This window comes from Notothenia rossii, assembly GCF_949606895.1.
Source record: "Notothenia rossii genome assembly, chromosome: 3".
Classification (NCBI taxonomy): Eukaryota; Metazoa; Chordata; class Actinopteri; order Perciformes; family Nototheniidae; genus Notothenia; species Notothenia rossii.
The window spans coordinates 71,474,095-71,498,870 of NC_136901.1; the positions used below are offsets into that span (position 1 = coordinate 71,474,095).

Sequence of the window (24,776 nt, forward strand, 5' to 3'; positions counted from 1 at the left end):
CTTTTGAAGTATTCAACACCAAGTCAAAACTCATTAAACATTCACATAATGGTTTCTAATTCATCCACAATGTGTACCTTAGTAAAGCTCTGTTTGAAATGTCTGTTGTCACACAGAGCTGATGTGCCTATTAGCGATTGTTATCTGTAGAGAGACTTATTGGCAGCCCGGGTAGCTCAACCATGAAGGGCCCCAATCTTTCTCAGTCAATGTTGAACACACTAAGGAGAAGCACAATATCCCAGAAGTATCCTGGAGACAGAAACAACGTCCAGCTTCATAACAGATTCATTAATTAAGATCTCACAGTATGTACCTGTGAGGTTGCATTCCCCATTAAGACAGAGGTGTGACAGAAAGAGGCCATGTCCTGATGAATTTTGCCCAGCACCACACAGCCTTATTTGAGGGTTGAATGTAGTGCTGAAACAATGGCTATTTCAATTTTAATAAAAAATGTTTCTTTTCAGTCAGTTTAATTTGCAGAGCATGAACACACTCCAAGATTCAGAAGATGGACCTTGAATGCAACAATTGAACTAGTGTCTCTTCTGCTTTTTAGAATGGTTTATTAAATATACAAGGCCCTCTTTTAAAATCTTGTTTCAAAAGGATTAATTATCGTCATAAAAAATGATCTCCCGTGGAATTCAAATCACATCTCACGTCTTTACTCTGAAGGATTTTCCTAACCCTTTTAACCCCCAAACGAAAAACTAATGTGTGACATTAAAATGAAACTACTGAGTCAGAATTTCGTGCAAGCATCATTATGATCAGAGGGGGAGATTGAGGGAGAGTGGATTGCAAACCTGAACCCAGAATTCATTTTCATTGTCGGTGGAAAGAGAGTGTGTGTGTGGGGTTGGGGGGTATCATTTACACAGCAGCTGCATTTATGAAGCTTGAAGATTTCACCCGGAGCAATTTGCTACCATCTTCCTGTCACGCTGCCTCTGGTTTGAATTACGGTGATTCCAAAACATTTATTAAACAGCCACAGAAATTCTGTCTCATAATAAGAAAGACATCTTGGTGCAGCTCAGCTGGCACAAGATACTTTTGAAATGAATTGTTAATCACTGATTGATTCATCTCCTCTTTAATTTCCTTGTTTTTGTTGCAGTATAATTGGCTATTGAAAATCTTCCCAGTCACACATGAATGCAGTGAACCATTTTCCCTTCTTCTAAAGCTGAGCTCTAGAGCTGGATGATCTTTGGCTTTCTCTGTGTCTTGGGTGCATTATGTGTTGATATTGCTTTTAGCACAGTGTTTTCTGTACGCATACCTCCGCTTGATCAGATCATCCCCGAAATCTGAGTCTCAATTCTGGGTATTATTCTAGTCGTCCACTTATAGAGGTTGAGTTATTATAGCCAACAATATCCCCCTATCCTCAGCGCTGATCTCAGGATTCAACCTCAGGACTCCGAAGAGCGGAACCTCGGTTCCTGTCCCGGTTCTATCAGCTGGATATCAGCTCGGATGAGAGGAATGCTGCTGCTGACCCGTGTGGGAAGCAGTAAAATCCAAATAAATAAGGAGTCCGGTGCCTCACTTATCACTGCCATGAAGTAGCGGGGCCCCCCTTGGGCATTTATTTGGATGCCTGGTCACTCACTTTCTCATCATGCAAAAAAACACAACCATAAACTTGACTAGAGCTGAGAGATAAGCTCTTTCAACACCAGGAATCTGCAGCAAAAGCCAAATATGTGTCAGTTGGTGTTATATGGTTGATTCAAACCATCTGTGGTATTTTTGTTTTCATATTTTTGACCCCTGCAAGTTTTCTGTGCCCAGATATTAGCCATGCTACAGTAGCTGCCTGCTAGCTGCATGGCACTATGAGTGGAAAAGTGTGTCTGTTAGTCGCTTCACTTTGGTCTATTACTGCGTGGATTGTCGTGAAATGTTGTACCTACCTTCATGTTCTCACAGGGGTTGAGTCCACTACTTTTGTTTATCCTTTTCTCTTGTGCCACCATAAGGTTTAGATTGTTGGCTTTTGGTTGAATAACAATATGAAATGTGGTATCTTAGTTGACCACATAAATAACGATTTAAATAAAACATTACCCCAACCTTCCTCCCCACAGAGACCTTTATACATCCAGAATTAATATGTGAGTGTCAAACAATATATAAATCACCATAAAATCTCACTGATTGAAATAAAATGTTAAATTAAGATCTTTTTGATGTTGTTAAAGGACCAATAACTAAAGCAGAGGGTAGTTTTGTTTTACAATGATACATTTGCATGTAATAGTCACCTCAATATCGTCCTACACAATCAACACAAATATGTGTAAAATATTGAAATGTTTATATGTTTTATATTAATAAAACAGCCTGGGGTCAAATTGATGCGTACAAAGTGTGTACAGGACATTTACCAATTAGTCCTCACTAAATTAGGAAAAGTCATGAAATACTAAACAAAAAATATAATGTGAACCATTTTTTTTAGATACGTTAAACATTGAATAGAGTCAAATTGACCCCAAGGATAACAGGAGGGTTAAATTACTTGCCAATTATTGGATGCATGCTATGGAATTGGCACAGACATTCCTGTTTCTCTTGGGATGCATTATGAAAACTCGATTCACTAACTTTTAATCTATCAGGTCAAAATGTGTCCTCTACTTTGTTTGTGAATGAATACATGACATTCCCAACAGCCGCAGCTGGATGTTATGTTTACTGACAGAAAGCAAATCAAACCATGCTTACACACAACATGTAAGTAAATAATTGTTAACATCATCCCTGCAAAACACTTGCATGTTAGCATTGTCATTGTGAGCATCTTAGCATGCTAATGTATCTTAAACTGCTGATATGCCAAAGTACATCATGCCAAACTTAAGGCTGAGTTATGCTAGAAAGAAAATGATTTGTTTGGCGTCGTTGGCCACACTCAAAGGCGGGCTGGAAAGTTGGCCATCATTGACAGGGGGGGGGACATGATACAATTTAAATATGAGATAAAGGCTCACTTTTTCAGACAGCAGCTGCCGCTCTCCTCCAACAAAGTACAAGTTTATTAGCATTCTTAGAACACTCTCCCACACTTGGAATAATTACCATGCCGATGAGGTTTAACCTATTGATTGTCTGTCTCTGTCAGTTCTATCATTTTCACACTGGCCTGAGTTTCATACTGCAGCTTGTAGAGCACAAAGGCATTCCGAAATGAATGTAATGAGTAACTCAGCCATACCTCAATGACTGAATGAGCACATCCATGATTTGGTGAGAGTTTGCACAAAGATTTAATCATTTATATGTCAGTGCCGCTGTTAGTTGTTACACAAAATGATCACAAGGACTGCTGCACATGTTCCTATTCCTTTTAAATCTTGACAAGAAAGTACTAGTCGGATTTCATTAGACAGGGAGGTGGGTTAATCTACAAATGAGGCTGTCCAAAATTACTAGGAGTTATGTATTCACAGCTTCAAATTATTTCCTTGGTGTTGACTTAAAAAGTTCTCTTGACATGCTATTGAAAGGCCAGTTATGTTGAATTCAGAACCTGTGGTGAAAATATATTTATTGAAAGTAACTCTAGAGGGACTGTGTGTTGTGGCATCTCTTGCCTTTGTTGGGTGATCACTCCACACTACGAAGGTAGAAACTTGATCTTGTTGCACTGATATTACAACACTCCAAAGTGCTTGCGTTGCTTAGAAACAAGCATCATTTATAGCACTTATCAGTTTAACGAGAGCCACAACAATTACGTTCAAATTGCCACTCGGCCCCAGGCAGATGTGTGTCTATAGGGTTGTGACATAGAAGTCTCTGTAGCATTTCGGTGGTCACTTATGCCTTTTGGCTTGTTATTGAAGGTTGCTTGATGTTCATGGGAAAGAGTCCTTTGGCAAAGCCTGAGGAAATTGCCAGCTTCCCTCCCTTTAGGCCTTCAGCACCATAAGTGTTGACCCGGCACTCCTTACTTTGACCTTGTTTTCTGCAACTTAAGAGGCCACCGTGATTTAGCTCACAGGGACATCTGACGCGGCAGCACAGACTTGTTTATGGCCTGAATCTCCAGGAATTAGGTAACAAGCACAGTAATGGGGCTCCTCAAAGCTTGACCTCTGAACAGTCGCAGCATGAATCTCAGGAGCTTAAAAACCATCACAGCAGGCGTGGACTGTGCTAACCTTTGGCATTTGCTTGTAATAAAAGAGACGTAATTCAAGATTCAAGGCTTTTGCTGTCATTCGTACATGGCTACAGTGCAATTATGTAGATGAAAATCTTAGGTCTTCCAACAATGCAACACAATAAAACAGATAAAATAGTAAAAGTAAATACAATCAAAGAATAGAAGTAGTGCCATACGTAATTGGTGTGTCACAACAACATCGTCATTGTTAAAAGCCAGGGCAAACCATTTACCACACTGCTCAGCAGGGGAAACAATTTCTCAAAGATAAAAATGATGACATGCGAAAGATTGGGTTGCCACAGAGGAAGAGTTTTAGTTGTCCGGTGTGCCTGTGAGGCAGGTACAGGAAGATTTGGTCTGGGACAGAGGTTTAACACATAGGAAGCTGGACCAGATGGCTTGTCGTTGCATCCTTAATTTTGCAACCCTCCTCTGGCAGGATGTTGGAAAGGCCTAACTCCCACTATAGTGGAGAGGACAGGGACGCAGTGGATGTCACCGTCCTCCGTAGTAACAATGAAATCAAAGCTGTGCTGCCAGTCAGTCTGTCGCCTGCCTATGGCCTGGCCTTGTGTCCAGATGACAGAGGAAGTGGACTTTATTTCATTCAGGGAGAGAGAAAGAGGGAGTGTGTTATAGCCTGAGGCCGGCTGACTCCACATCCAGAGTGCAGGTCTGCTCCATGGCCTGTATGGCCTCTCGTCCGTCACCGGACATTCAGGGCTATTTCAGAGTTCCCCAGCCTTGGCCGCTTGCCAGATACTGTGTCACTGAAATGACTGGAGCTTACTGTCACCTACATGTTTCTCTTCAAATAAAAGTACAATTCATTTCTCGTTTAGTTTAAGTGTGTTTATCCCTGAGGGAAGGGAAGTCAAAGCTGTGTCCATGGAAACATTTCAACAGCTCTTTCAGTCATTTATAAACCAATAGCAAAAGCACCTTACAATTTCTACTTCTGTGAAAACCTACATCTGTTTTTTATAGCCTTCTAGGTCGCATCCTTTCTGCCAAAATGAGACTGAGAGAAATGTTATTTGTTTGCGCAAGGTTCCTCCTTCCTGTTCCTGTCACATGACTGATCAGAGACAAAACTACAGTGGAGCGAGGAAAAACTAACGGCAACATCTCCTTCACCGTCAATGAAAAAAGGAAGTGGGAGCAGCGTGAACATGATAAAGAAAACAGGAAATTTGCTCCAAATGAAAAACATTGCGCTGCCTTTTCACACAAAGCTTTAATGTGTCCTGTGTGCCGTACGCGTGGAGAGAGGAGCCTTCGTGTTCATGCCTTTCATGCTCTCAACTCCTGACTGCCTCCTATCTGTCTGCTTTCAGAGGTTCTGTACATGTTTTAATGGCTTAAAGTGCCTGGTGACAGCTTGGTATCTTCATTGGTGTGTGTGTGTGTGTGTGTGTGTGTGTGTGTGTGTGTGTGTGTGTGTGTGTGTGTGTGTGTGTGTGTGTGTGTGTGTGTGTGTGTGTGTGTGTGTGTGTGTGTGTGTGTGTGTGTGTGTGTGTGTGTGTGTGTGTGTATGATTTATATGATTTATCTTTAGTCAGCAGGTGGCCTCCATAGGCTGGTAAGTTCAGCTTCACTACTTCCCGACAGTATGAGCCATGAACAGAGGTCAGCAAAGGATAAGATGAGTGTACATACACAGATACAAATGTACTTCCCTCTACTTGAGCAATTAGACCTTTCATTTTACACCAACCCCAACATCTGTCAAAACAACCATGTATTACATTCATGAAAAAAAAATATGATTGCCTCTGTAAATGCAGAGATACGTTTACTTGAAAATCGCTGTTTCTTGCTTGAGAATCGATCGCTGGTGTGTTGTTGTTTGAAACATTTCATACACTCTCTGTTCAACCAGACACTTGTCTAGACATCACCAAGCAAGGGACGATGTTGATCGAAAACTCGTTTGATTTTTGTGATTCTACTGCATTTTAGAAAGAATAGGCTGCAGTAGTTCATTGTTTTTTGTTTAAAAAAAAAAAAAATGCAATCATGTTCTTTCCGGGGGTTGGATAAGACAAAGACCAATCTCATATCTGTGGAGTAGATATGGACCTAAAGCCAGTAGCACATTAGCTTAGCTTAGCATAAAGACAGGAAACAAAGAGAAATGGCTAGCCGGCTTCAGTCCGATTGTAACATGTGTTTTGTGTTGCACTGTTGGAGAAGCCTGTGACACAAGATTGTCATCGGCATAACTACACTGTAGCTATGTTCGTATGGCTAAATAAAGAACCTTGAACCTTGAACATCTGCCTGCTGGCTCTGGCTGCAAATATGTTGAAGAGCTGCAGACATTGGTATATCAACTGAAAAATAATGACAATCTATTTTGATGTATGATTAATCGTGAACAAAATGAATCGTTAACTAACATAATCATTAATTGCAGCCATACTGTTCATACAGTGGTACACATCTTCATATATTGCATAACTTCTAGTGACAAAATAAAACAATTTAAATCACAAGATGTCATTTTAGACCTTTAATTCTGGGGCTATATTGACTCATTTTGCAGTTTAAATGCCAAATGTAAGCATGGAAATGTCAGATTTGGGTTGCATCTGCACTTATTTTGCAGGAGGTTACAATAATCCGAAAACAATTTGGGTTAACCTTTTGTCTTTTTGGCCTTTCTCTTAAATCTTTGCCATGTTTTACAGCACTGAATTGTTGCAGCAGTCTGCACTTCTCTGTATTCTGGACATTCAGACCAAAGTATATATAAAGAGGTACTTCTGATGTTCCTCTGGCATTCTGTTTGAACACTTCAATTGACAAGTAGCGAGTCACACCTCCTTTCTGCCTGTCAACTAGGCATGTGGAGCCGACACATCAAAGTGCAGCGTGATGCACATGCAGAGTGGTCAGACACAGGGAACAGAACTTCTGGCACTTATGTCACATATACATCTGGCACGTCTATCATGATAGAGGCATACAACAGCGAACAAGTCTTAAAGACATCTGTGTGAACCCATGTGTCCAATGTAGCCATCTCTTTATCATCGCTGTCACATGGTTTGCATGGCTAAACCCTCTTTACCCCCTCATCCTTATATGAACTACATTTTACCTACCAAAGCACACAACCACTCCATGTAATTATTGTAATGCTATAATGAAGAAAGATCAGTGTGAAATGTTTTTTTAGACCACTCAAACTTCATATTTGCCTGGCAGATCGAGCTGGAGCCAGTGCAGGGTACACACATTACTACCTCTCACATTAACAGAGAAGTTGCTGTTAGCAATGTCAAGTTTTTACAAGGACAGAATGAGTGTTTTCTGAGAAATAACTTTGTCAAACGAATGCCAATGAAAAGTTCATTTCAAAAATAAATATCTTGATAATTACTGAATTATCTTTTACAATCGGTGAAAGTGTCAGCCATTGCGTTCACAATGAGCTAAATCTCAAGGTTTATAGGGATTGCATAATTGTAATTTCAAGATCTTTAAACACAATGGCTACAAGAGAGCCATTAATGCACAGTGTATCTGTGTGAAGGATTTTAAACATCTTAAAGTGTGTGTTTATGCCCTGTGTAATCATAGTATGACAGAGCAAGAGAGATAACTTTGTAAATATTGAGTATTATCTTTGTAGGTTCAAATGTGATGTTGCTTTTTGTTGGATGGACTTAATCACCCAAAGCTGCCGCTTATCTCTGCACCACCAGCTGGAATGCATGGGAAAAAGTGGGGAACCAAGCTCAAATATTCTTTTGGCTCTCTGCCCCATGTTCACATTAGTACGGGTGTTGCCAACAAGCCAATTGTCCAGTATTTCAAGCCAGCAATAATTTCAAATGGATACATGTTGATCCGTCAGATGTTGTTAGCCTCAGAATAACAGTCATTTTCAACAAATACACATCACATTACTGCAAACCAATTGGCATAACATTCAATTGGTTTTCTGACCCTTTATCCATTGCCGTCTGTTATTAAAAAAACTATTATCAGACTTTTTATACCAGCCTATGTTGTGCTATTTTAAACATTGACTCTACATTTATTTTTGTCCAAGATAAACACGCTTTTCAAATCAATCTTCATTTTGCAAGGAAAACAAAACACTGACAAAGATAATGCAGGCAATATGTTCACTGTGATCTATTACACAACTCAAGCAGGATCCAAGATTCAGGAGGTTTCCGTTATTCTGCTGACGGACAAACCTGATCATGAAATGAGCCGAAAACATAACTCGTAAGTGAAAGAATTAAAGTCTGTTTAGTTTCATCACGACAATGAACTGTAACATTTTATCTGAGGTAACTACACTTACCGTGTACTCACTTTGATTTTAATGCTGCAGGTCTGAGTACAGAAGTGTAACAGCCGCAGCTCTTACTCACTCTCCACCTCCACATTTGGTTTGTGCTGACAGTCCTGCAGCTAAAAAGGCTTGCACCATTCGTGGAGAGCTGTTGAACGCATACTAAGATAAATGAGCGAACTGAGTGATAACAGTCATAACAATCTGTCAAGAAACGCAGCATGAAAGGTCAGAGCAGGAAAATGTGTTTAGATATGCTATCGGCCATGAACTTGCAAGAATTGATTTGTTTGGTTTTCCTTGGCATTCCCTTACATAGCTGTACATCGGTGCAACGTGTGCTTTTAATTATATTTGACAAGTGCAAACGATTGCTAATGGGATTATATATTTTCACAAACCCTAAATTCTGCTGACAGGGCGACATGCCTTCATATCTGGTGTCTCACAGTTTGAAAACGTGGTGTAAACATTATACAGAGCATCCATATGGAAGACTCTGACATTTGGCACAACAGCTTTTCATTATTGTGTAATATGGGAGGGAAGGAGCTCCTGGAGCATCATGGGTGAGAGTCATCTACATTAGGGTTTAGAAAGGCCCACGCCCCAAACCTCTCATCAATCTGAAGTTTCCAAACAGCAGCGAGCTTTTGGCCAGCAGCCATATGCAACCCAGCACATATTAACTTCTGACTTTCCAGCACCTCCTTCGGCAATTATGAGAGAGTCACTTAGAATGACAAGCGATATATAGGAGATCTAAAGTCCTGATAAGTAATGTGGCGCACATTAGCCTCAAACCCAGAGGACATTTGTCATGCATTGCATTAGTTTGAATGATCTGTGGCTACAAAGAGCTTTTAGCTGGACTCTCTGTGTGTGTGTAATGTCTTTCTTCTGCCCTCCGTTGTGAGACACTCTTGGCGTGCTGTGATAGATCCATCTTGTTATACTTAAGCATTTCAAATAACAGGAGCTGAAATCTTCCCTTAATAGCAACTACATCTTTTTTCAGCTTCCCTCCCACCATACACCTCCAGAATCTTGATGTGTTGTCTCTCAGGGCATGCCAGTCAATCATGGCATTTTAAAAACATTTACAATTTGCATCCTGTCTGTCAGAGTGAGATCTCTGCACTGATTGTGAGGGAAGCATCCATCATGGAGACTGAAGCGATTTAGCGCAGAATTCATCACTCTGCACGTCTCTCGGGAGGAAAACCCTGTCACAACACTGTTTTCTTTTATATGTTCCCATAATAATATGTATTAACTGTTGAACAGACTTTATCTTAATAGTGCCTTGTCTGGGAGATGAGTCCTTAGATTATACAAAATAACCATTTTATCTTTCAAAAGCATTTCCACTGCATGATACGGCATGTTGTTTTGTACAAACTCAATCAAGGTTCCATTTAACTGAGCGGATAATAAACTGATTATAAGAACACATCTGTCATATAATAGTGTTCAAGACAAAAAAAAAATGGCAGCACGCAAAAAGAACTGCGCGGCATACTGTACGCAGCACTTAGTAAATGGTACGGACAAGTGTAGTGTACGCTGTAGTTCAAGGCGTCGCTATAGCTGGAATTGTAATGCTATGCAGAAATTAAAAACCTCCCAAGTTGGGTCTTCAGTCTATACAGGAAGAGAACTTTATAGAAGTTGTGTTCCAGCGCTTATCTGTATGATCGCTCTCGTTCTCCTCCTTGAGCGTGTGAAGGAAATGTGCTGTTCCAATAATAGTGAAGATGTAAGCTATTCTGAGAGGAATTTGCTTTCACACTTTCCCCTTGTCCGTAGCTCTTGGAGGACTCTGTGTCGACCTCTGTGTGTGTTTATGTTACACAGCCTAGTGTAGCTTCACTGTATTTCAGGTGTGAGGAAGAAGCTGTGTTGTGGCGTTGGGCTTGAAGCTGGTCGCGGTTTCACATCTGAGCTGAGACAATATGTTGGGAAAACATTGCTTCTCCTCTGGAGTTAAAGATCTATGTGAGGGTAAGGAAGGAATACCCTGCTGGGAGTCAAGCTAGGAATGATTCATGGACTGACCAAAACTTCCCACTTTAGTGTTGTGTGTTTGTTTTCTGTCAGAATGACGATATCAGCTGTCCTGGTTCACATTCATGGTTCTATATTTGCATTATGATCACTTTTACTATCCGAGCAAAGACAGAAACACATAATGCTATCTGGTTTTGTTGACAAAGTTGTAATCCCCAGCGGAGATCCAAACATATATTTGCAATGTGATCAATATATTGTAAGAAAGACGTTCAACACCTGTGACAATAAAGCACTATAGTTCAATATATGATAGACACAGATGAGATGAAAAAAGCCAATAATAAGAAGAAATGACAAAGGTTGATGCAGCATAGAATTCTTTATTACACACATTGTTCTTACCTTTCAAAGATACTCACAACAAAGATATAAACCACTTAAAATCCTGAGATCATCTGGCAATGTTGGCTGACATGTAATGAACCTCATTAATGCACAAGGAACATAAAGGGTTACTCAAATTGGGAACTAATTCATTGAACGGATAGTGTCTGTGTAAAATTGTCATACGCATTTCTTTAACTTAATTGGCAAACCAAATCTGTTAAATTATCCAAATCTCTCCAAACATTTCTGCTAACGATGGGAACATCACCCCTTGAGCATGAGAGTGTTTTATTTTTTATCAGACTCTGCGCAGCCTCCACTTGAGACACAAAAGGACTTATAAAACTTTCTTCACATCTGAAGTAGTTCTCCCTAACACCTATAAACAGACTTTGATGTGTCAAATCTGTGGATTGAACTAACAGCACCCCTAAAGCTCTCTAATTAACACGTTGTTTATCTCGTTTGTCTAATCCCAACAAAAAAAACGTAATCCCTAGTGTTGTCGATACGGTGAGGTTGCCAGGCAACCGGCAGAGTCACTCCGACAGCACAAGACATGTACATTAGTCTGCATTAAACTGATTAAACATTTACATTTATACTGTACATATTATCAATACATCTACATCAAATGGGAGTACAGACATTCATAAGAGTGTTTGATCTTATCATCTTCGCATATCAACAGGAAAACTATAACTATTCTAAAAAATACATTTATAAAATATTGATGTAAAAAGGAAACTTATCAAGTTTCTTGTCAAAAAGTTTGTCTCATTATATTGCATTTTCTATATATTTGAATACAGTTTCTTCATTTAATTGGCTCAGAGAAGAAAACTATTTCAGCAGTGCAGCAAAAACCTGGCCTTGGTTATTGTCATGCAAATAATTTTCAATAAAAGCATTGTGTTCAAGTCATTTGGAAAGTCTCAAGGAAGAAGAAATACACAAAACGGGTCAAGAAAAGGTGGAAAAAACTTTTTCCATTGTGTTAAAGTTTCTTATGTCAATACTTTACTGAACTCAAGACAGTCTCACAGTTAGTGCTATCTGGGAGCTCCTTCAATATTGGAGGTAGCCGAGGCTGATGAGTCTCCTTCCATTGGGATCAGCCTTTTACTGTAAACAGGATTAACAAAATATTTACATGAGAAAAACCTTGCTCTATTGTGCTCCCAGGGCAGCAGGATGTGTTGGAGGAATGAGGCTTGTTTACAAGAATCGCAGCTGTCCGGCGCTCCGGGTTTTGATTGGCAGCAGGTCACGACTGACTGTTGTGAAATCATTCTCGCTGCTCCTCCGTTTGATCTGTCTGTCGTTTAGCCTGTTGTCTGAATTACACATGCTCTACATTTGTGTGTCAATAATTTAACAAAGTAATGTGAAAAAGAGAATAAAGATTACAATGTTAAAAAAAGACATTACATTGCATTTAGAGGTTGTTTTCCTTCCTTTGTTTCCTATGCTATAGAAAACGCCCATAAAGCCTCTCCTTCACCCTCTCAGGTATTGCACTGTGTGCTTTTTCAGCTCTAATGAGATCCAGGTGGGACATAAGTGATGATGACACTTTCTATATGATAAACTGTAGGTTTGGAGTCTGACGCTTATTGCACCCTGAGGAAAATCTGGGACAGTAATGATATTCTGAGCCGGCCATATTAACCCAGCTTGAGTAGGTGAGGTGAAAGGCAATGAATCAAGGGGCAAATGGGCTTTTCCAGAGGTGGAAACAGGCTCCGAACAGCATTATGGCCATCATTTCTCTGTTCTGTGTGTTTCACAGTATCAGGAACCTAGTGCTTTGCCTTACAGCTTGTAAATGTAATAAACAACGTGCCGTCTGAGCTGCTGTCGTGTCATATTTCAGGCTACAGATGTGTTTGGGAGATTTGACAGCATACCGGCAGCTCTGACATGTAGGTCCTGGCTATAATCTGTGTAACATGAATCTAATGCCTTGTTTGCTCCCTCAGGTCTGGTGATTGGCTTTTCTATGACTCCACCCATCCTTGACAGCTCCAAAGACGACCTAGTGATTCCTGTCCACCAAACACTCACCATTACATGCAGGTGTGTGTCCGTGCTGCTCTCAATTGTGGTTTGTATGAGAGAGATCAATTGGCTGATACATTTTTGAATATAAAAGAGCAAAACTCAGAACAAAGTTTGATACCTCAAGTTAATTTAGCTATAAACCCCTTGGCACTTTTACTTTAATAACGCTTTCAGTGCAGGGCTTTTACTTGATTATTCAGGTGACCTATCATGCAAAATGCACTTTTGTACGTCTTTTATACATGAATATGTGTCCCCGGTGTTCCAGGGAACTCACCAAGTGTCAGAAAACACAACCCTCTCTATTTTCCTGCATACCCAAATCTCTTAAAAAGGGGCTGCAACGGATCTGATACAGACTGATCCAGATTTGAACACTTCTATGAAGTCACAGAAGTGGCGCTACGGCAATTGGGCCAACTCCACCAATCAGGAGGAGACAGCCACGGACATTGCCGTTCGAAAGCGCTGGAGACGCTGTAGTACATATGCCAGGCCTGTAGATGGTGCTGTTCTCACAGAATCAGCCCATGCAAAGACAGTGTTAAATTGAGCGAAATTAGGAATGGCTAAAATGCATGATCTGTTTGGTATTTTGAAAAATAAAAAGTATAAATATGCCTTATATAGGTATGGTCCTACACTATATTATTCAAATATAGTATGATAGGTAATGTTGCTATTTTACACTAAACAGTTCCTCCAACGCTGATAAATGTGCATCACAAGTTCATATATTAAATGGATGAGTCCTTTTGGAAACAGCAACGTTTTTGTTCTAAAACCCAGCCAACACTGATTTAAATCTGAGTCTAAGTGAGTTATGAAAGCCCCTTAATAAGCGTCCTTTATCCTTATGAGATCTCTGCTGTGCTGCCTGCTGCCAAGCTGTCACTCCGTTAAGCGTTTCCTCCTCCGTGGTGCATGATGTCTTTGGAAAGCTGATGATGCCTTTGGAATGTCTTGAATAGTTGTTTGCATATAAACCTCACATGGCCAGCGACTCTAGTAATCTGCAATGTCAAATGTTTCTAGAGAACTATAGATACATGTTAGGGAGGAGATTGCAGGTGCTGAGAGCATAGCTATCAGTTCTCAGACAGCCATTATGATTCCACTCAATCTCACTCATAAAGCCTCCGGGTTACCACGTCCAACTATAACTGAATTTATTTGACAAAGCATAGAGCAAACAGGGAATTCACACCCACACAAATGAACATTCACACACTGGTTTCCGGTCACACAAACACTTCTACAGTGTGCGAAAAGTTACTTTAACTTCCTATGTTTATATACATATTTTATTCAATGTTTTTAAATTACCTTTTTATTTGTTTCTTTCTAAAATTGAGGAACTGTTACACAACCCAAGTTTCCTCTGGATTAAGGAAATATTCTGATTCAAATTATTCCGACGCCTTATGGGTTAGAATGTGATTAATACAGATAACAATATACTTTCAATATGTTCATAACTTTTCAAATCGGCTTAAAATCCAATCCAATCCAATTTTATTTATATTGCACATTTGAAAACAACGAGTTGATCAATAAATGAGAAAAAGCAGCATAAATACATTTAGACAAAACCGAAAAAAATGTAAGAGCACGAGACAATAAAACCTTACTTAAAATCCCACTGGACATTTTACATTCATATTCTATTTAATATTGAATAATCCATTCTTGCACAATAATAAACTGCATTATACTTGTTACTGGAAATTTGTATTTCTTGCATTTTCTTTTCTTTTTTTTCATCTATCTATCTATCTATCTATCTTATAGCCACAGACTGAAAGAGTCTCATACACAATGTCATTTTTTTTAAAAACACAACAAAATATAGAACCCCAATTTCAAAAACATAGACTGATACGTCTCATATGTGTTCTGAAAAAACACGGGAGAACAAGTAGGCCAAACAGATGTCCGGTACCCATAATTATATTGAAGTGTGTTTTTAACCTATCCTTTTATTTGAAATTGGACCAGAAGCTGATGATTTATCACTCTGAACCTGATTCTAAATCAAAATGTCCCATGTGCTGTCAGGGGGCAGCACACTCTGGCCTGGGCCTGGCCTGATCAGACTCTGGTGGGCCAGGAGCTAACAGACCGCCAGGCGCAGCTCCCGACCCCCAGGACCCCCGGGCCGAGGGTGGTCCTGGTCAGCGAGTGTCCGGGGCAGCCCGGGAGGCCGTACTGCAAGAGGCTGATCCTGAACGGGGCGCAGGCCAAAGACACGGGCTACTACCGCTGCTACTACAAGGATGTCAAGGCCATCATCGTCGGCACCACTGCCGTCAGCGTTTATGTGTTCGTCAGGGGTGAGTCACACACCAACAATCCACACATACTGTATGCTGACGCAAGAAAAATAAAATGGAAAATCCTTGTAAGTCAACTTAGACCATGAACTGATCATGAGTTATCTCTCCTTTTTTGAAATCCATTTTATATAGTAGTGAGTCTGCAGTTTGTGTGGAGATTTTGCTGCCTGAACTTTTTCTGTGGTTTAAGAGATACTTTTTGATCTCTTGCCTTGGCAGCTCTTTGGCTTGTCTGTGTGTACCCTTCAGTTTCAACCCTAAAAGATCAATAGGTGTCATACTGAAACAGATCTCTTTTAACTTTATTACTGAAGTTATAAGAGCTGGAAATGGTTGACTTTGCCTCAGCAGCAACCTGGAAGCGGGCAGGATTAGTCTATCGGAAATTAGAGATGCAAAGTGTTTGATAGTGGTAGAAATTAGCAGCTCATTTCCTTTTCTAATTAGAGAAACGATACGCTTTCAATTTATTAATATTGAAATATAGCAGCAGCTTTCTGTGGATTTATCTTTGCGAGAGACTTTTCATGTGTCAAATCTGATAGGACCGGCACAATAAGATTGGCTACTTATGTTTTCTCTCCTGGTTTCAATGTGTCTCATATGTTATTATTATTCCAAGCATCATTCCTACCTTCATTCTTTTAGACAAATTTCAGGCCTCTTCCCTTTTCCTAGCCTCGCTCCGTGTGCTGTGGGAGAAATGCAGATAGAGGAAGGGATAGGGAGATTTGCAGAGAGACAGATGATTGTCATGTAAGGGAATCCTGCTGACCAGTCCACTCAAGTGAAACGCCTGTTTATCTCCAGTGACAAGGTGCCAAAACAGTTTCCACAGATCTAACCAGGGGGCTGATCAGAAGCAGATGAAATCACAGCCATAAATTAGACCCAGCGTGTGGCGGGAGGAGAAGAGACGCATGTGTATTGAGTTAGACAGGCAGACGTCGCCCCTTCACCTGGTCTCTGCTGCACACTATCATATAAAAACACATGGGCGTACAGTATGACCCGCATGCATGAATGCACTGTATCTGCTTCACACAGGCTCATTTAAAACCAACAAACACTTCATCTGACACACACTTTTTCACACTCATACCCAGGCTCATATCCCTCTTCTTGCCCCAGGTGCGACATCTCCTCTTACAAAACCGATTGCACTCTAATACCTGCAGTGATTTATTGTGAGGAACTTAAACTGAGAGGAATTGTGTATTGTTTCTGTTACCTGTGTTTATTCAGGACGCTGCAGGGCAAATATAAGCCTCTCGATCGGACCCATTGTTTGGCCTTGCAGATGATTGATGTTATAGCTTTGACTGCTGAAGAAAAAAATTTATATAATAAGAGGGCTTATCGTGAGAAGACGAGAAATAAGAAAAATAGCCGAGCAGGTAGTCCCACAACATCACTGTCTCCGGTAAAAAAGTATTGACAGGAAAGTCTAAGAGATTTTGCACTCCTGCTTAGCGACTAGAAGGTGTTGTAGTGATAATAATCATAATGAAAATTGGTATCACACTGGCTGTGATGTCTCTCAGAGCCCTCTTGCAACATCAGCTTTGATTTACAGACAAATAGAGACATCGAGGTGTTAAGGAAGAAAACCAAGAGATTTGTCCACTAACACACAGCTTAAGGGATATACAAACACTGTTTAGGGGAGGAAACACCTCTCACCTTTCTCTCACATATGGCGTGTCTTTTATATGGGGTTCATTATGTCGCTGTGAGATATATTGCTGTCTGCTCATGAAGTTATCTCAGTAATCGCTGCCATTATCCCGGCTGGCATCAGGGTTACCCTTAAACAGCTCCCTCCCTGTTTCTATCTGCACCCAGACCCCGAGCAGCCCTTCCTCCAGAGCAGCAGCGACATGGAGATCATTTTCATCAACCACTTCTCCACCCACGTCATAGTACCATGCCTGGTCACGGTGCCCGATCTGAACGTCACTCTCAATGCGGTTTGTATACTCACCACAGATTTCTCACACTGTGTTCCTCTAATTGAAGCTGTCAAATATTTCATTATTTACTTTATTGTGTGTCATCTCAGTATCCCACGCCTCTAGAAACCGACAAGATGACATGGGACAACAAGCGAGGTTGGACCATTCCCAGAAACGTCATGGCCAGTGTGCCAATGCTCATCGGAGTTTTGTGTGGGGCAACATTAGGAGGCAAAGACTATCAATCTCCTAGCTACATTTTCCACACAACAGGTACAAAAAACATAATGTCTCCAAAGGTTCAAATTGATCATCTCCTCTTGTGTTTCAGCAAAAACATTAACGACCAGCACACGCACCTTAGCTTAGGCAGCTACAAAAGCAAACGTGACCCAGTATAAATATTTTAATGAGATTTGAAGCTGTACTTTTGTTGAAACAGAAATTAGAAAGGAAATCAAAGGTGGTGCCAGGCTGACTGCACTGTCAACATTTTTTTTACATGGCAGCCAATTAAGCCTTAATGCTGACAATTTGATGGATTTAATTTCATAATATTGTTTCCTCCAAAAAAAATACAAATCCCTTTTTAATGCAAGGTCGTGTGCCATTATGTCAGCAGAATTAAAAGAGATGAAGAGGAAAAGAATGGGAGGCTTAATTAAATTGTAGGGAACTAAGATGAAGAGATTTCATGACGAGGATCACTCTCATTGCGAATGAACTCTGAGGGACCCAGAGGCTCTTTTTTATGTTATGTGAGATCATTCACCTCTCACTGCAGAGGGTGAAAGGAAACTCATACCCACCGCTGCTGGGCCAAAAGTAACATCAGCATCAGTCAGAGGAGAAACTGAGAGCGAGTCTTCGCTTCGAACGCTAATGGAGCGTTTAAACTATCAGGCAATCACAGTCTGCTGCAGAGACATCGCCAGCATACTTGTTTTTTTACACCCCATGTTATTTCCAGAGACTGCAGAGAGAGGTGGCTTGAATATCAGAGACACTGGCCGGTGTCCAGAGCTTTCTTGCTTTTTTCCGTCTTATCTTGAATTAAAGTTTCTATGTATTAATTTTCTTCACCGATATATAGCTTGTAGGAGGAATGAAAATAACGTGAACTTGTGAGACTTAATTCTTTGTAGTGTGATGGCCTCGCTGGTCCAGAGGAAAGTCATTTCCTCTGGTCCTGCGACGAAGGAAAAACTGCTGACGATGTCACCTTGACCTCTATCACTGTCTCCCCTCCCTCTGTCCCTCTGTTTCTACCTCCCCCCTTTTTTCTCTTTCCCGGACAGGAAGTCAGGTTTACGATGTCAAGCTGTTTCCTGAGGATCCAGTGGAGCTAATAGTGGGGGAGGCCCTGGCCCTCAACTGCACAGCGTCGGTGGAGTTCGACACTGGAGTGGACATAAAGTGGTCTTACCCCCGCAAACAGGTATGAGGCAGCGAGAGTTGGTCATGATGAATGGCACCAGTAAATAAAAACTTAAATGTAATTTCCTCTCACCAGCCGAACAGTAGGGAAGACACTAAGCCTTCTCGTGAAGCTCTGTCTCACGCCACAGAGGCTGTTAGCTTCCTCACCATCGACAGCGTCAACGTCAGAGACACTGGCCCGTACATCTGCAACGTCACCAGCGTGGGAACAACCATAACCAGGCAAACTCAGGTCATAGTTTATGGTAAGCAGTAGCTCAGAATGGTGCAGTTCACTACTTTGCCTTTTTCTTGTTTGTAAGATCAGTTGTTTTCTACCCTACATATAACACTTGTGATGAGTATATGTACATTACAAAAAGACCTGTGTTAGCAGCTATGTGAGGCTGGATGCTAACTTCAACATGCTAACTAAATGACATTAGGACCAGTGTTTAGGTAGGATGAAGTAGTACCTAGTGGTGAGTTTGCAGATTGCAACCAAGTGAATACCATTTAGCTTAGCCCTCCCTTTCCAAATTTCTTGGAGAAGCTCTGGTGGCCTTATGGTAAGGTCAAAGCAGGAAAAGCCCTCGCTAGAGTCACAGTTTTCAATAGTGTAGAAACATGTCGGCCTCTTTGTAGAAATAAAGACATTATTTTAAGATAGTGACAGCCCAAATAAATTTGGTTTTAGGCAATTATATACAATTATTGCAAACAAAGTTATGAGTATATATCTTAAACACTGGACTTTTAAGCTGACTCAATGTTAACAACTACATCTGAGTGTAGCGTGTATGCTAACATTAGCTAGTTAGCAAATAATGATGCATTTCGTGTCCGGGGGAACATTTATTCTCCAAGGACCGTACATTTCCGTCATAAATCCTTGGCAATCTATCCAATAGTTAGTGAGATATTTAAGTCTGGACCAAAGTGATGGGCCGACCCACGGACCGGGCAGAGAGAATCCTGCTGCTAGCATGGATAAATACATAGCATGTCTATGAAACTTGAAATGATTGTGATGCTGGTAAATGATACATTTGCAGTGTAACAATACTAGATAGTCCAGCAGCAAGTCCTCAAAAAAGGCTTTAGTTTTCGAGATACCCCTACCCGAGGTAGAACAAATGACAACAATGATTTTTCTTATCTTTAGGGTCTCCCATTAATGAAATTGATTCTTGTCAAATGTTATTTTGGGGGAAAAAATGTTTTTTGGGTTGTTCTTCATAACTACCCCAATCCCTGAAAAAGAGCCAAATTAGACCAGGCCGAATATGGGAAAGGTGACAAGAAAGCCCATAACTTGAGAATGAGAACTGTTTTCCTCTTCAGATTTGCTGAGGTATGAACCAGGTGGTTGTCCTACATTACTAAATCGTCAGACAATTATTTAACTAAAAAAATACTGAATTATATCCCATTAAACTTAGCTTTAGTTTAGATGGAAATTGTGCTTTTTGGTGATAGGAACATAGGGCTCAATCACTTTTCTCTCATTTATCAGAAAAACAGAAATCCCTAAAAAATATACCATTACTGAATTGTCTAGGGTGCTATTGAACACTAACCAGTAGTTGTATGGAAATATCTGGTACAGTTCTATTGCAAATGAGATTTCTTTAAACATAGGCCTACCTCTTCTCTGAGACAGTCAAATTCCGAATGGGGGATAAGTGGCATAATAACCTATAAGTTAAGAATGCTCACTCTGATGGTCATTATATTTGGAGAGGGAAATAGCAGGTGGCTGAACTACATCACCAAATAGTCAGAATAAGAGTAACCCAATACAATGAAGTGTATTAGTTCTAAATTGCAAGCCTCTAAAACATAGGTGTAAATAGTACAGGTTTTATTGAAACTGGAACCTTAATTCAAAGTACAGTATACAATTCATCAAATAATTCAGTGAGAGGTCAAGTATATAGATACTAGAATATAATGTTAAATGTCAGGTTCCTCAGAAACGTTAGTGGACACATGTTGACATTCTGCACAGCAGGTGCAGAACCCCGTACAGGGAAGGCCAACAGAGAGGCACTGGCACTTTCCACTCTCTCCACACTTTGCATCTTTGCAATACAAGTGAGTAATGTCTCTCACTTCTGTAGGTGCTGGGGGGTTTTGTAAATAGCACTGGTTGAATGGCCCCATCTCTGACAATCCACCCCTTGCCAATAGGACTCCATAACAAGGGTTTGGGTTCGGGCTGTGACACCATCGCTGTCTGAAACATTGCTCTTTGTTGAAATGCATCCTCTGTTGGTGGCAGATTTTCCGAGGCTGTATCTGTTGTTGATGCAATTATGAACCTCAGTTCATCCAAGTTTGTGCACATCAGTCCAATTTCCTTTTGTCCATATAGCAGAAGCGCCAATTCTCTTGCGACTGGCAAAGACTCTTCCAAGCTGGCAGAGAGTCCAAAATGGGCCAGATCTTTGAGCTCGCTGAGATGGGTCTTGAGTTTGGTGAATGCTGTTGTCTTTCCTATTCTGTACAAACTACTTGTTGTGCCACAGCCAGTGAGTGCATGACATGCTGGTAGACAGTTAGACATGTAGTTGCCACCCAGCTTCAGAATCATCTCCACCTAAACGGCCTCTTTGAGAAATTCCAGTCCGGTTTCCGTTCCGCCCCACAGCACTGAAACAGCTCTGGTCAGGGTCACAAACGACCTGCTGATGCTGATTGTCTTCCCTATTCTTTACAAACTACTTGTTGTGCCACAGCCAGTGAGTGCACGACATGCTAGTAGACAGTTAGACATGTCTTTTCCAATGTTCTCACATATGGTGTTGATGGGGACATATCTCTCTCTCATTCCATGGCCTCCATGCATGTACACTAGAGATGAACCAAACATGTATTTGCTTGCATAATATATGAGCAGTACTTCCACACCTGTGTCATCAGACCTCACAATGATGCGGGAATATGACTCTGCAAGATGTATGGCATGGAGCACCATCCTTGTGTCTGCCTCCTCCTGATCACTGTACAGTGATGTCAAACTGCTGACTCCTGCTGTGCAGATGCTCTTCACCTCCTCCCGTTCCTGTGGATGCACTGATGGGTGAGCAGTGAGATCTTGTATTCAATCCTGAATGAGACAGGAAGCCAGTGGAGGGAATGAAGGACGGGTGTGATGTGGTTGTACTTTCTCACCCTCATCAGGATCCTAGCGGCACTGTTCTGTACGTATTGGAGCTTCTGAAGGCTCCCGCTAGGAGTCCCGATGAGGAGAGCGTTACAATAGTCAAGCCTTGAGGAAATGAAGGCATGGAACAGTTGTTCGGCATCTGACAGGAGTTCTGCAATGTTCCTGAGGTGGTAGTAGGAGGTTTTGCACAGGTGTTTGATGTGGGTGTCAAAGGTTAGATGTCGGTCAAATCTTACACCCAGGTTGGTAACTGCTGTGGAGAGGGGTATGTTTTGGCCAGAAAAGGTGATGTGGGTCATGGGGGATGGCTGGACCTGGTTTGGTGTGCCAACTAAAATAGCTTCTGTTTTGGAGCTATTTAGCTGCAGGAAGTTTTGCTGCATCCAAGCCTTTATCTCCTCAAGGCAGGTGTTAAAGGATGTTGATGGGAACGATGGTGATGATGGTGACGGTGACGGTGAGGATGCATGTGGCTTCTGCTATATGGAAAAAAGGAAATTGGACTGATGTGCACAAACTTGGATGAACTGAGGTTCATAATTTCATCAACAACAGATGCAGCCTCAGAAAATCTGACGCCAACAGAGGATGCATTTCAACAACATGTACAAAGAGCAATGTTTCAGACAGCGATGGTGTCACAGCCCGAACCCAAACCCTTGTTATGGAGTCCTATTGGCAAGGGGTGGATTGTCGGAGATGGGGCCATTCAACCAGGGGACACATTGACAGAATGTCAAAATGTTTCCCCTAACGTTTCTGAGGAACCTGACATTTAACATGATGTTCTAGTATCTACAGTTGCAAGAAAAATGTGAACCCTTTGGAATTACCTGGATTTCTGCATAAGTTGGTCATAAAATGGAGGAAGCCACTGCTGTCCAGAAAAAACATTGCTGCACGTTTGAAGTTTGCAAAAGAGCACCTGGATGTTCCACAGCACTACTGGCAAAATATTCTGTGGACAGATGAAACCAAAGTTGAGTTGTTTGGAAGGAACACACAACGCTATGTGTGGAGAAAAAAAGGCACAGCACACCAACGTCAAAACCTCATCCCAACTGTGAAGTATGGTGGAGGGAGCATCATGGTTTGGGGCTGCTTTGCTGCCTCAGGGCCTGGACAGATTGCCATCATCGACGGAAAAATGAATTCTCAAGTTTATCAAGACATTTTGCTGGAGAACTTAAGGCCATCTGTCCACCAATTGAAGCTCAACAGAAGATGGGTGATGCAACAGGACAACGACCCAAAGCACAGAAGTAAATCAACAACAGAAAGGCTTCAACAGAAGAAAATACGCCTTCTGGAGTGGCCCAGTCAGAGTCCTGACCTCCATCCAATTGAGATGCTGTGGCATGACCTCAAGAGAGCGATTCACACCAGACATCCCAAGAATATTGCTGAACTGAAACACTTTTGTAAAGAGGAATGGTCCAAAATTCCTCCTGACCGCTGTGCAGGTCTGATATGCAACTATAGGAAACGTTTGGTTGAGGTTATTGCTGCCAAAGGAGGGTCAACCAGTTATTAAATCCAAGGGTTCACATACTTTTTCCACCCTGCACTGTGAATGTTTACATGGTGTGTTCAATAAAAACATAAAAACATATAATTGTTTGTGTGGTTTTAGCTTATATTAAGCAAACTGTGTTTGTCTATTGTTGTGACTTAGATGAAGATCAGAACACATTTTATAACCAATTTATGCAGAAATCCAGGTAGTTCCAAAGGGTTCACATACTTTTTCTTGCAACTGTATATACTTGACCTCTCACTGAATTATTTGATGAATTGTATACTGTACTTTGAATTAAGGTTCCAGTTTCAATAAAACCTGTACTATTTACACCTATGTTTTAGAGGCTTGCAATTTAGAACTAATACACTTTATTGTATTGGGTTACTCTTATTCTGACTATTTTGTGATGTAGTTCAGCCACCTGCTATTTCCCTCTCCAAATATAATGACCATCAGAGTGAGCATTCTTAACTTATAGGTTATTATGCCACTTATCCCCCATTCGGAATTTGACTGTCTCAGAGAAGAGGTAGGCCTATGTTTAAAGAAATCTCATTTGCAATAGAACTGTACCAGATATTTCCATACAACTACTGGTTAGTGTTCAATAGCACCCTAGACAATTCAGTAATGGTATATTTTTTAGGGATTTCTGTTTTTCTGATAAATGAGAGAAAAGTGATTGAGCCCTATGTTCCTATCAACAAAAAGCACAATTTCCATCTAAACTAAAGCTAAGTTTACAGGAATATAATTCAGTATTTTTTTAGTTAAATAATTGTCTGACTATTTGGTGATGTAGGACAGCCACCTCGTGCGTACCTCAGCAAATCTGAAGAGGAAAAGAGTTATCATTCTCAAGTTATGGGCTTTCTTGTCACCTTTCCCATATTCGGCCTGGTCTAATTTGGCTCTTTTTCAGGGATTGGGGTAGTTCTAAATAACAACCCAAAAAACATTTTTTCCCCCCAAATAAAATTTGACAACAATCAATTTCATTAATGGGAGACCCTAAAGATAAGACAAATCATTGTTATCATTTGTTCTACCTCGGGTAGGGGTATCTCAAAATCTGAGGGCCCTTCCTGCTGCACAGTAAGCAGGACACTCAGCAATGTCCACTACAGAGCAATATTAAAAAAAAATCACTTTGCTAGCTTACATTATCATAAGCTACTGGTCATATCATTTTAAAAAAGGCTCTAATAAAAAAAAAATCCCTGAGGGTGTGAAACAGAGCAGGGGTGTTTTATTGCTTATAAATCTAATTTCAGAAGAACAAATCATTTATTTCCTGAAAAATGATATAGTCTTGCTTTCAGGAATCCTGCATCAAATACAAATATGTTGTAATGTAGACATGAAGGGTGAGGTCAAAGCACAACCTAGTCTCACGGCATTTTG

General features: G+C 40.8%; 1 protein-coding gene across 2 annotated transcripts in view; it reads left to right on the forward strand.

Moving 5' to 3' along the window:
- flt4 (fms related receptor tyrosine kinase 4) overlaps nucleotides 1–24,776 on the forward strand; it is a 49,364-nt gene that overhangs the window by 1,574 nt on the left and 23,014 nt on the right. For both annotated transcript variants that reach the window (XM_079669089.1, XM_079669090.1), the window contains exons 2-7: nucleotides 12,887–12,983; nucleotides 15,027–15,301; nucleotides 17,150–17,274; nucleotides 17,367–17,532; nucleotides 18,558–18,697; nucleotides 18,773–18,944. In XM_079669089.1, the coding sequence (XP_079525215.1) occupies nucleotides 12,887–12,983; nucleotides 15,027–15,301; nucleotides 17,150–17,274; nucleotides 17,367–17,532; nucleotides 18,558–18,697; nucleotides 18,773–18,944 (975 nt within the window). The remainder of the gene's footprint in view (nucleotides 1–12,886; nucleotides 12,984–15,026; nucleotides 15,302–17,149; nucleotides 17,275–17,366; nucleotides 17,533–18,557; nucleotides 18,698–18,772; nucleotides 18,945–24,776) is intronic.